This window comes from Moschus berezovskii, chromosome X, assembly GCF_049115385.1.
Source record: "Moschus berezovskii isolate FMDL1 chromosome X, NW_MosBer_1.0, whole genome shotgun sequence".
Taxonomy (NCBI): Eukaryota; Metazoa; Chordata; class Mammalia; order Artiodactyla; family Moschidae; genus Moschus; species Moschus berezovskii.
In genome coordinates, this window is record NC_142488.1 from 54,566,577 (window position 1) to 54,579,861 (window position 13,285).

General features: G+C 41.3%; 1 protein-coding gene across 1 annotated transcript; it reads right to left on the reverse strand.

Moving 5' to 3' along the window:
- Positions 1–2,312: 2,312 nt before the first annotated feature.
- Positions 2,313–11,544, reverse strand: LOC148773313 (X antigen family member 2-like). Its single transcript, XM_088834148.1, has 5 exons — positions 11,450–11,544; positions 8,764–8,843; positions 8,196–8,304; positions 5,964–6,086; positions 2,313–2,438 (listed from the first exon to the last, which is right to left on the reverse strand). The coding sequence occupies exons 2-5, from the start codon at positions 8,833–8,835 to the stop codon at positions 2,416–2,418; spliced, it is 327 nt and encodes a 108-aa protein (XP_088690274.1). The 5' UTR covers positions 8,836–8,843; positions 11,450–11,544; the 3' UTR covers positions 2,313–2,415.
- Between the last annotated feature and the right edge of the window lie 1,741 nt (positions 11,545–13,285).

A 13,285-nucleotide genomic window follows, 5' to 3' on the forward strand; every position in this document is an offset into this window, starting at 1 on the left:
ACAACGCGGGAGGACCCAGGTTCAATCCCTAGGTCAGGAAGATCCCCTGGAGAAGGAAATGGCAACCCACTCCAGTACTCTTGCCTGGAGAATCCCATGAACGGAAGAGCCTGGTGGGCTACAGTCCATGGGGTTGCAAAGAGTCAGACACGACTGAGCGACTTCACTCACTCACATCAAATTATAACTGACACTATCAGTTCTGTACTCAACACTTCCAGAGCTACTCTGAGAAAAGAGCAAGGGTTTTGAACTTAGAACTTGAACCCCCAAATCTGCTTGTTACTGCAATCAAGAGATAACTCAGTTTTGTGAAAACAAACTCTTTGTGAGGCTAAGGTCATACATGTAAAAGAACCTAGCACACATACATACTTTGGAAATGTGAGTTTTAATTGATGCTTTTGAACTGTGGTGTTGGAGAAGACTCTTGAGAGTCCCTTATACTGCAAGGAGATCCAACCAGTCCATTCTAAAGGAGATCAATCCTGGATGTTCATTGGAGGGACTGATGCTAAAGCTGAAACTGCAATACTTTGGCCACCTCATGCGACGAGTTGACTCACTGGAAAAGACTCTGATGCTGGGAAAGGTTGGGGGCGGGAGGAGAGGGGGAAGACCGAGAATGAGATGGCTGGATGGCATCACCGACTCTGTGGGCATGAGTTTGAGTGTACTCCGGGAGTTGGTGAGGGACAGGGAGGCCTGGCGTGCTGTGATTCATGGGGTCGCGGAGAGTCGGACACGACTGAGCGACTGAACTGAACTGAACTGATAGTAACTCCTATTATCATTAGATAAAAAGAATTCAATAAATGAAACTGGTCATAATTGTTTACAGCTCCAGGGTAGCTCAGCTGGTAAAGAATCCGCCTGCAACGTAGCAAACCCCGGTTCGATTCCTGGGTTGGGAAGATCTGCTGCAGAAGGGATAGGCTACCTGCTCCAGTCTCCTTGGGCTTCCCTGGTGGCTCAGCTGGTAAAGAATTTGCCTGCAGTTCAGAAGACCTGGGTTCAATCCCTGGGCTGGGAAGATCTCTTGGAGAAGGAAATCGCTACCCACTCCAGTATTCTGACCTGGAGAATTCCATGGACTGTGTAGTCCATGGGGTCACATTAGAGTCAGACATGACGAGCAACTTTCACTTTCCAGGGTTGGTCAGCCATTTGTGACCAGACAGCACAGATCAAAATCAAGAACAGTGACTTTTAATTTTCTGTGTACTGAAGATAGATATCAGCGTAGAAACAGAAGCAGGTAGTTTTCAGAGCAACAACATCATTAGAGGTACTTGGCAGGGAAAATGGGCACCTCACAAAAATTGAAGGGATGGGTACTCAGTCGTGTAGCTCTGGAGAATTTCGAGGTTTTACCTCCCAACTCATTGTATGTAACTTTGATACCAAAGTATAAGAAAAAGAATACATGAAATAAAAGCATATGCTAGGTCACTCATGAGGACACACAGAATCCTAAACAAATTATTAGGACATAGATTACTCATGACAAAAATTGGTTTATCTTAGGAATATAAAATTGGCTTAAACAGAAACCTATCAATGTAATACAATCATTATCATATTAATACAGGGAAGTGATCATCTCAATAGATCAAACACTAAGTGTTTGATGAAATTCAACATATAATCAAGATGAATACTCTAAGCAAAATAATTACAAAATAGAATGACTTTGAAAAAATATCTACAAAAAACACAGAGTTATACATCATGGGGAAATACTGAAAATTTCCCATTTCTCATCAGGGATAAAACAAGGATGTACACTATCACCAGTTCTATTCAACATTATTTTACTAGGTGGGTCTACCTAATGCCATGAGAAAAGGAAATAAAAGTTATAATGCTTAAAATGACAGGAACAAAATTATTATTCAAAGATGATATGATTATGTATGTTGAAAACTGAAAACGACCTAAACTTTTGAACTTAATAAGCATGTTTAGCAAGGTCACTGGGTAGAAAAAAAATGACACACAAAAATTATGTCTCTATATACCAGATCAAGCAAAATATAATATTTCCCAAAAAGGTGTAATTTTCAGGAGCATCAAATACCTAGGAATAAATTTAACAAAAGATGTATAAGACTTCTTTGGACAAACTGCAAGACTTTATTAAATATTTTGTTTCAAACTTTAGGTCAATGTTACAGTAGTTTCAGAAGCAACATTGAGAGAATTTTAACAGTCAAACTTTAAGTCAATGTTACAGTAGTTTCAGAAGCAACATTGAGAGAATTTTAACAGTAAAACTTTAAGTCAATGTTACAGTAGTTTCAGAAGCAACATTGAGAGAATTTTAACAATCAAACTTTAAGTCAATGTTACCGTAGTTTCAGATGCAACACTGAGAGAATTTTAACAGCCTGCGTGGTTATAGTTTGTCTTCATTCAAATCTGTGGTGGCCCTTCACCTGTAAATTAACAAACATTTGGGATTATTAGTTAGAACTTTATTGAGGTGACACTAAAGGGATACAGAGGACACTACAGTTTTAGTTTTATAAAACGGACTAAAACCAGAACCCTAAGGATGACCAACCCTTGGCTTATCTACAGTTAAACCTCTGTAGAGACTTTGAAGGTAGACTTTCAGGCACATTAACATTTGCTAAACACATCACTCTTTCTAGTGGTACAGAAAAACAAAGAGACTATTCAAGTTCAGAACTGATAAACCCAATGCTTCTATTCAGAAGTAGTTTTAAGTAGAAAGTACAATTTTTTATATTTTTAGTAAAAATTCAACGAAATTAAAAAAAAAAACCTCAGCCATTAAAAAGAATACATTTGAATCAGTTCTAATGAGGTGGATGAAACTGGAGCCTATTATACAGAGTGAAGTAAGCCAGAAAGAACAACACCAATACAGTATACTAACACATATATATGGAATTTAGAAAGATGCAAATGATAACCCTGTATACGAGACAGCAAAAGAGACACAGATGTATAGAACAGTCTTTGGGACTCTATGGGAGAGGGTGAGGGTGGGATGATTTGGGAGAATGGCATTGAAACACGTATGTTGTCATATGTGAAACGAATCACTAGTTCAGGGTCAATGCATGTTATAGGATGCTCGGGGATGGCATGCGGGGATGACCCAGAGGGAGGATAAAGGGAGGAGGGAGGTGGGAGGGGGGTTCAGGAGGGGGAACTTATGTAAACCCGGGGCAAATTCATATCAATGTATGGCAAAACCAACCAATATAATATTGTAAAATAATTTGCCTCCAATAAAAAATAAATTAATTACATAAAAAAAAAACCTAAGAAACAAAAAAAAATTTTTTAAAGTTCATTTAAATGTTTTTACTTGAACAAATATTCTTAATATAGGATATCTAAAACAATAACGTCACACTTAGAATTGCTTAAATGAAAAACAGAAAAGCTAGTACTGCATTTGTTTTGGCACTAATACAGAATACAAAAATTCTCTATGAGCCAGTTTAGCCCTTACCTAGTAGTAGCTTAACCATTTATCCCTGTTTGCATCCATACTCCTGCTGTAACTATGAGTAGTGACTCTTTATACACACTTAAAGCATTCCAGTTTGCATAATAAATTATGTGGTTAGGCTAGTTTTAAGCCATTACCATCAAAGGTAACATCACATTGTAAAAGAAAACAGTACCATTTCTCAGTCTAGAAGGAGACAAAAACCTGGAAAGCCAAATATCCAGATAGATAATATTGCAAATATTTGTCTTTTTCATAATCCTTATTATGGATACTTGGCATTTTGTATTTTCTCCAAGATCATTTAAAATAGTGGGTCTTCTACTCACAAATATATTTTTAAAGAGCAATCTTGATTTATTGCTTGTATTATTTTTCCTTCTCCTAATGATTCATACCTGTCTTAAGAATCTCCTTCCTTTCCCCTTAGGTTTCTGCCTTTTATTATTTTTTTTTTATATTGAACGTTCATGTAGTTTATTACCTTTTCCTTTTTTAATAGCATATGTATTTAAGGCTATGATCTTCCTATAATACATCTTAGCCATGTTCAACAGGTTCCTGAAAGTAGCCTGAAAACTGTCTTGTAAAATGGACCAGAATTGTAAAGTGAAAATATTTACAAGACTAATGCAGGGTAACTTCTTCCCTAAACATCAAGTGCTTCACTTATGATCTTTGAAATTCAATCTTACCAATTTAATGCCTCAAGGCACAAAATTTTCATGCCCTATTTGACATGGTTCAGTTCAGTTCAGTTCAGTCGCTCAGTCGTGTCCGACTCTCCACAACCCCATGAATCACAGCACGCCAGGCCTCCCTGTCCATCACCACCTCCCGGAGTTCACTCAAACTCATGTCCATCGAGTCGGTGATGCCATCCAGCCATCTCATTCTCGGTCGTCCCCTTCTCCTCCTGCCCCCAACCTTTCCCAGCATCAGAGTCTTTTCCAGTGAGTCAACTCATCGCATGAGGTGGCCAAAGAATTGCAGCTTCAGCTTTAGCATCAGTCCTTCCAATGAACACCCAGGATTGATCTCCCTTAGAATGGACTGGTTGGATCTCCTTGTGGTACAAGGGACTCTCAAGAGTCTTCTCCAACACCACAGTTCAAAAGCATCAATTCTTCGGCGATCAGCTTTCTTCACAGTCCAACTCTCACATCCATACATGACCACGGGAAAAACCATAGCCTTGACTAGACGGACCTTGGTTGGAAAAGTAATGTCTCTGCTTTTTAATATATTATCAAGGTTGGTCATAACTTTCCTTCCAAGGAGTAAGCGTCTTTTAATTTCATGGCTGCAATCAGCATCTGCAGTGATTCTGGAGCCCAAAAAAATAAAGTCTGACACTGTTTCCACTGTTTTTCCATCTATTTCCCATGAAGTGATGGGACCAGATGCCATGATCTTTGTTTTCTGAATGTTGAGCTTCAAGCCAACCTTTTCACTCTCCTCTTTCACTTTCATCAAGAGGCTTTTGTTAGAGGTGATTATATCAGTGTCCACATTTTACTAGGAACAGTAGTTTATTAAGACTGATAGTGGAGATAGGGAGCGTACTCAGCATAGATTATGTTACTAACACTAACCTTGAGCATCCCTAACTACATGCTCTCTCTCTACTTGATCAGCCGCAAAGATTAGAAATTAGACTGACTATTGATACTTTATTATTCAGTCATTTGAGACTTCATGCAAGATTTAAAATGCAACTGTTTACAATTTTGTCAATTATACATAAATAAAACTGGGAAAAAATAAAATGCAATTGTCTTTAAGAGCCAGAGAATTCAGAATTCAACAGAATCTGAGGAGAGTCATCAGAACTTGAACAGAAAAACAAACATCAAGCAAAGTGTTTTTGTTCATTTTCTTAGTAGTGATAAAACTTCAAATGTAATTTGACCCAGGTCAGGATTTGATGATTTATAATAAAAAAAAATCTCATATCTTTGTATTATATGCAACAGAACCAGAATAAGCAAAATGGAGAACTAAAAATAATTTTTCAATATCTGATTTGAAGTCACTATTTTTAGAATAGCAAAGATGAGTTTAGAAGTTAAGGGGTTTGCCCAAGAGTCACACGAATTATGTTACTAGAGTTGGTACTAGAACCTACTTCAGGGTTTCAGTATATTTCATACAAACTGATGTGTGTTACAAATGCATTACATATTTGTTAAATGCAGAGCTCTGTAAAAATATCTGGAAATTATTAACTGTTGGTTGAAAGCCTTATACTGAAAAGAAAACGCTTTTATAATTCAGTATGGCTTTGACCCAATTTGTTTCTATACCTGATGGTCCATAAGTCAGGCATTTAAGCTCTGAACTACATTTCAAATCATCTGTATTTATGTGAACTGTTATTAAAATAACAGTAAGGTTATCTCTATATTATTAAAAATATAATATTGTGAAAAACAGACACTCTGTAATTCACATGCTTAATAAGATAACATACCCGCTTCTGGCATTTTCATGGGCTCTGGATTTGGCAGTCCCTTCCCCTTGACATCAGGACCATCTTCACGCTCACCGGTCTTTGGCTCAGCCAGTTCTTGTTGAACAGCCTCCTGGGCAGGGCCTTGCAAATAAAAAGTTTAACAATTTAAGAAATAAAACGTGAGATATGAATAAGGGAATGGTAGTATTCATTCAAAAATAAAACATAGAGATATGAATAAGGAAATGGTAATTTTCATTTCTTCAGGATTATGAAATAAACGCCTTAGCGGTAATAAATTGATGCATGAGAATCACAAGAGCATTATTTCAGAAGACTGTTACCAAACACCAGGAAAACAGGGTTTTATTACCCCTCTTCCTTTCGCAAGACTACCCTCAAACAAATTAGATACTCCTTTTGTACTTATGCATACTGTAACTGTGACTGTACTTATTACCAATGACCTGTTGGATCTCTGACTAGACTGTGAACTCTCTTACATGGCATGAGCAGATAACAATAAATACTGAGTGGGGGAAAAAGAGCCTTAAAAAAATACCTCAAATTGATCAACATTCTGCAAACTGACTGCTACGTTCCTCTTCAAAAATGTAGTGTTGAATGACAGAAAATCTAAAGAACCATTCCAGATTAAAGATGATTAAATAGACATGACGACTAAATACATTACATGATCCTTGACTGAACTCTGGATCCAAAAAAATTCTATGAAGGAAATTATCAGGACAACTGGAGATATTTGAATATACACTGTGTATTTAATGATTGCATATACTCACTAATTTCTTGATTTTGATAACCGTACAGTGACCAGCCAAAGAATGGCTTTTTCTTTGTTCTTGGGCTATATATACATTATTGTACTTACAGTAAAAGGTCGTAATATGTGAACCTTTATCTAAATGACTCAGTATTAAAAAGAGCAAACACATCAATAAGTGTGTATGTGTGTGTGTATATACATACGGGGAAGGGATGAGGATATGAAACCAATGTGGTAAAAACTATTAACAATTGGTAAATCTAGGTGAAAATTATCAGTTAATTGTTCTAGGCTTGCAAATTTTATGTAAATTTTATATTTTAGAAATATAAAGTAAAAACTAAAGAGAAAATATGACATCTACATTGTACTTCAGGAAGACAAGAATTATTTTTAATTGTGGTTTAAAAGCATATTAACAGGAAATTCCCTGGAGGTCCAGTGGTTAGTACTGCGCACTTTCATTGACAAGTGCCCAGGTTCAATCCATGGTCAGGGAACTAAGATCCCACTAAGTCATGTGGCATGCTCAAAAAAATTTTTTAGACAACAACAACAAAAAAACAAACAACAAAATTTACCACCTTAACCATTTTTAACTGTATAGTTCAATAATGCATCATTAGCAGAAACTAGGAATGGACTTTACATATTTGTTTTCCTGATTTATGAAACCTTTATTTTAAATGTCAGTCTAAGAATAATTATTTCTGTATTTTGCTGTAGTGTACTAAAAACAGTGAGCCTCAGCTATCTACAAAGCCTGAAGTCTACACCACATATAGGATTTCAATTACAATTAAAACGTAATTTTCTGAAGGGCTATCTGCTCACTGGAACAAGAGAGAGCCCATGTGCTGCAATGAAGGCAGAACACAACCAAAACTAATTATTTTTTTAAAAAAATCATACTAAACCAGTATGCCAGTACGCTGAACTAGTCAGCTTTTATCAAACTTCCATGTAAAAATATCAATTACATAAACAATGGCTATCATTCATGACTCATTTCTGGAGTCTCTGTCCTACTACGTTGAACTGGGCCAATACTCAGAAACATTACAGTACAGACATTTGAGTTTTAAGCAAAATCATTTACCTTTTTTACAGCCATATTCAAGATAAGGAGACTCAAAACTTTGGAGTGAAATACAGATTTTTGTATTCAATAGTCAAATGCTCTTTGACAAACACAATCCTTGAGCCTCACTCAATTTTCTCATTTATAAAATAGAGAAAATTTATTATAGTGAGGGACTACCCTAAGCTACAAACTATACTCTCTTCACTTTTCCAACCAATTCTCAGGCCATGTTTGAGATCCCTTTCTATTGCTTTCTTTCCTTCTACTACTAGTATATCATAATACATGAGACATAAAAGTGCGTGCATACATGCATGCATACACACACACACACACACACCCACCCACCCAGAAGCATTCCTCTTCCCTTTCCCTTCACCTGGAAGTGCAGATGCTCCTTCATCCTCTCTCTCTTGACCTCCCTCTTGACCAGGTGTAATGTTCTTTCTTTCAATTGGTGGCTCCTCTTCAGGTTCCTCAACCTCGATCTACAGATGTGTGTGCACAAATGAAAAGTTGTGTTACTAATAAGTGTCAACAATATAAGTATACAGAATATAAACATATATTTGATCATAAATAAATCTGAAAACATTTTTCAAATATTATTCAGTTACTCTTAATAAACTTACTCTTCCCACAGTGAGGCTACTCTAACAGTTACCCACAGACTCCAGAAGCTGTTTTAACTCCAGAAGCTATTTTAACCAATGTTGGGATGGATGTGTGCAATTTTGTTGTTAATAAGCTAGAGAAGACTGTCATCAATCACATTCCCCAGAAACGTAACAGCATACATCCAGGCAACACCAGAATGTAATCCTCCTGGATCAACGTTCCTTATTACATGGAATACCGTTATCATTACACTGTTCAACAATACTTACAGGAATTAATGTGTAATAATAAAAAACATTAAATGTTAAAATACTTAAAACCGCACTTACAAGGGCCTTGGGATATTGACGACCAAAACCTCTTCCTTTAGGCCTGTATGTTGACTTCACTCTCCGACTCATATTTCCCACTGAAAACAGAATATTGTCATTTAGAAAATGCCCTTAAGAGGAAAATTATCTATGAACACTTCCCTGGCCAAATGATGATGTATACTATTTTTGTAAAACTGAAAATATTTTCAAAATAACTTTCAAGATAATTTAATTGTGTGTGCGCTTTCCAATTACAGGAAATCTGGCAACTTGCAAAAGCAACTGTTTATGTTATGGCTAAGTAGAAAAATAATCTTAAAACAGTAAAAGAACATATATACACACATATACTTTTTTTAAAACACGCCACGTGGCTTTTGGGATCTTAGTTCCCAGACCAGGGTTTGAACCCAGGCCCACCGCAGTAAAGCATGGAATCCTAACCACGAATGATCAGGGAATTACCAAGAATACATTTCTGATGAGCTTTTATTTCACAGCTTGATTCACCATCATGGAGACATTTAGTGAAACACTGCTGGAAATTTAAAACTTGAGTGACTATTGATAGAGTGTCACGTTCTCATTTGCCAAGCCCTTTCTCCCCCCTCCCCCACCATAAAGTTTTATTGGAAAACAAAACTACACACACTCATTTACATTTTATCTATAGCTATTTTTGCACTAAAATGGCAGAGTCGAGCTATGGAAATTAAGATTCTACGAGACACTCGCCTTCCTTTGCACCCTTTTCGAAGAATTACAAATCTCCCAATGTAGTCACAACCCTCACAGTGGTCCGTTTCTAGACCTTTCCATTACCTCCTTCCCCGCCCCCAGGTCCCGAGCCCTGCAACCGCCTCTGGATTCTGTGCTGTGGTCAGTTCCAGAAACTCCAAGACCCAGACACAACAAATAATTTACCCGGGACTCGCCCCACCTTCATCTGACTCACTGACCTCGTCCGCCCACCAACCTCCCTCTCCCACCAGGACAAGAACTATGGCGGCCGCGACACCTGCAAGGAGAAAGACAACTCGAGGACCTTTCTCCTCAGAGGCTAAAGACCGCACTGCCCGACTCGCCAGAAACTCGCTGGCTCGCCCTCACACACACGCACACTTAAACTCCAGACAAAGAAGATCTGTGGCCCTACCTGGTGAGTCTCAGCCAGGTAGAAAGAACCCAGACCTTAAGACGCGACCCGAACAGCTCGGCACCCAGACCACGTTACACACGCGGCACGCCAATGGCCGACCCAGGCAGGCAACCCTGGGCATGCGCACTGAGTCTCTCGTGCGCCGGCTTCCCCGCCCCTCCCCGCTCTTTGCATGGATGACTCCCCCCCGCCCCCCGCAATGAATAACTCCCGTTTCTGTGCTCCGTCATCAGTTCTAAGGCCTCCACGACCCAGATACCTCCAAAAGCACCCCGAGACTCACCCCACCTTCATCTGACTCCCTGACCTTGTCCGCCCACCACCCTCCCTCGCCCGCCACCACGACAAGAGCTATGGCGGCCATGACACCTGCAAGGAGAAAGACAACTCGAGGACCTTTCTCCTCAGAGGCTAAAGACCGCACTGCCTGACTCGCCAGAAACTCGCTGGCTCGCCCTCACACGCACGCACACTTAAACTCCAGACAAGGAAGATCTGTGGCCCTACCTGGTGAGTCTCACTCAGGTAGAAAAAACCCAGACCTTAAGACGCGACCCGAACAGCTCGGCACCCAGACCACGTTACACACGTGGCACGCCAATGGCCGACCCAGGCAGGCAACCCTGGGCATGCGCACTGCGTCTCTCGTGCGCCGGCTTCCCCGCCCCTCCCCGCTCTTTGCATGGATGACTCCCCCCCGCCCCCCGCAATGAATAACTCCCGTTTCTGTGCTCCGTCATCAGTTCTAAGGCCTCCACGACCCAGATACCTCCAAAAGCACCCCGAGACTCACCCCACCTTCATCTGACTCCCTGACCTTGTCCGCCCACCACCCTCCCTCGCCCGCCACCACGACAAGAGCTATGGCGGCCATGACACCTGCAAGGAGAAAGACAACTCGAGGACCTTTCTCCTCGGAGGCTAAAGACCGCACTGCCCGACTCGCCAGAAACTCGCTGGCTCGCCCTCACACGCACGCACACTTAAACTCCAGACAAGGAAGATCTGTGGCCCTACCTGGTGAGTCTCACTCAGGTAGAAAAAACCCAGACCTTAAGACGCGACCCGAACAGCTCGGCACCCAGACCACGTTACACACGCGGCACGCCAATGGCCGACCCAGGCAGGCAACCCTGGGCATGCGCACTGCGTTTCTCGTGCGCCGTGTGCGCTGGTTTCCCCGCCCCTCCCCGCTCCCCGCAGGGAAGACTCCCCCCCAGCCTCCCTCAATGGATAACTCCCATTTCTGTGCTCTGTTGTCAGTTCTAAGGCCTCCAGGACCCAGATACCTCCAATAGCACCCCAAGACTCACCCCACCTTCATCTGACTCCCTGATCTCGTCCGCCCACCAACCTCTCTCGCCCGCCACCACAACAAGAGCTATGGCGGCCGTGACACCTGCAAGGAGAAAGACAACTCGAGGACCTTTCTCCTCAGAAACTAAAGACCGCACCGCACTGCCCGACTCGCCAGAAACCCGCTGGCTTGCCCTCACAAGCACGCACACTTAAACTCCAGACAAGGAAGATCTGTGGCCCTACCTGGTGAGTCTCAGCCAGGTAGAAAGAACCCAGACGTTAAGACGCGACCCGAACAGCTCGGCACCCAGACCACCTTCCAACACGCTGCACCGCAAGGGCCGACGGGCAAGGGCGCAACCCTGGGTTTGCTCACTATGTCTCTCGTGCACCCCGTGGGCTGGTTTCCCCGCCCAACTCCCCCAACGGATTACCACCCCCACCCCCAACCACAGATGACTTTCGTATCTGTGCTCTGTCAGCAGCTCTGGTTCTTCCAGGGCACAGGTGCCTCAAGTAACGCCCCCAAGCCTCGCCCTACTTTCTACTGTCCCTTTCCACTCTGGTGTACTGTTTTCCATTATCCCAGCCCTGCCACTAGGACGAGGGCTGTGGTGGTTGCCTGTGAAGTGAGATATAATGCCTGCTAAAACCAAAGTACAATATACTGCATAGAATTTACACATTCCCTGGTAGCTCAGCTGGTAAAGAATCCACCTGCAATGCAGGACACCCCGGCTATATTCCTGAGTCAGGAAGATTCCCTGGAGAAGGGTTAGGCTACCCACTTTAGTATTCTTGGGCTTCCCTGGTGGCTCAGACAATGAAGAATCCACCTGCAATGCAGGAGACCTGGGTTCGATCTCTGGGTTGGGAAGATTCCTGGGAGGAGGGCAAGGCAACCCACTCCAGTGTTCTTGCCTGGAGAATCCCCATAGACAGAGGAGCCAGGCAGGCTACAGTCCATGGGGTTGCAAAGAATCAGACATGGCTAAGCACAAGCCTCAGAACCTAATATTCAAAATGTCCAATGTATGATTCAAAATTGATCAGAAATACTCAAGAAAATAAAAACAGAACTACCATGTGGCCCAGCAATCCCACCCCTGGGTATATATATCCAAAAGAAACAAAAACACTAATTGGGAAACAGGCATGTGCCCCAATGTTCATAGCAGCGTTATGTATAGTTGTGAAGACATGGAAACAGCCAAAGCGTACCCAAAGAGATGAATAGATAAAGATGCGCGATAGATACATACAAGGGAATAATACTCAGCCATAAAAAAGAATGCAGCAACATGGAGGAATGTGGAGGGTATTATGCTAAGTGAAATGTCAGGGAAAGACAAATATTGTATGATATCACTTAGATGTAGAATCTAAAAAATACAACAAACTAGTGAATAAAACAAAAAAGCAGACTCATATGTATAGAGAACAAACTACTGCATACCAGTGGGGGGAGGGGCAATATAGGGGTAGAGGCATTGGAAGTGCAAACTATAGGGTGCAAGATAGGCTTAATGTATTATACAACAGGGGGAATATAACCAATATTCTATAATAACTGTAAGTGGAAAATAACTTCTAAAATTGTATTAAATTTTTAAAGTGAAAAAATTTGCTCAAAATGTGAAAAACCAGGAAAATCTGAGCTTACATGGGAAAGACAATCAAATGACACCAATGTAGGAAAGACTAAGATGACAAGTATTATCTGACATCGTCTTATTTTAAAGATGTGTTTATTTATGGCTGTGCTGGGTCTTTATTGCTGCTCATGGGTGTTCTACAGTTCCAGAGATCAGGGGCTACTCTCTAGTTGTGGTGCACAGGTTTCTCACTGAAGTGGTTTCCCTTGTGGAGCACCAGCTCTAGGTGCCTGCTTCAGTAGTCACAGCTCACTGGCCCTAGAGCGCTGACTCAGTAGTTTTTGCACACAGACCTAGTGGTCCCTTGGCATGTGGGATCTTCCTGGATCAGGGATCAAACCTGTGTCCCCTGCATTGGCAGTCGGATTCTTTACCACTAAGCCATCAGGGAAACCCTGATATCATCTTGGTTTTTGTGCTTTGG

What these genes read in the sequence shown, in the direction of transcription:
- LOC148773313 (XM_088834148.1), bottom strand. Translation starts at nt 8,835, where the DNA reads ATGAGTCGGAGAGTGAAGTCAACATACAGGCCTAAAGGAAGAGGTTTT. An exon ending in AGGAGCATCTGCACTTCCAG is followed by an intron (nt 6,087 to 8,195) that starts GTGAAGGGAAAG and finishes TTTATTTGCAAG; the next exon opens with GCCCTGCCCAGGAGGCTGTT. An exon ending in CATGAAAATGCCAGAAGCGG is followed by an intron (nt 2,439 to 5,963) that starts GTATGTTATCTT and finishes GTTAATTTACAG; the next exon opens with GTGAAGGGCCACCACAGATT.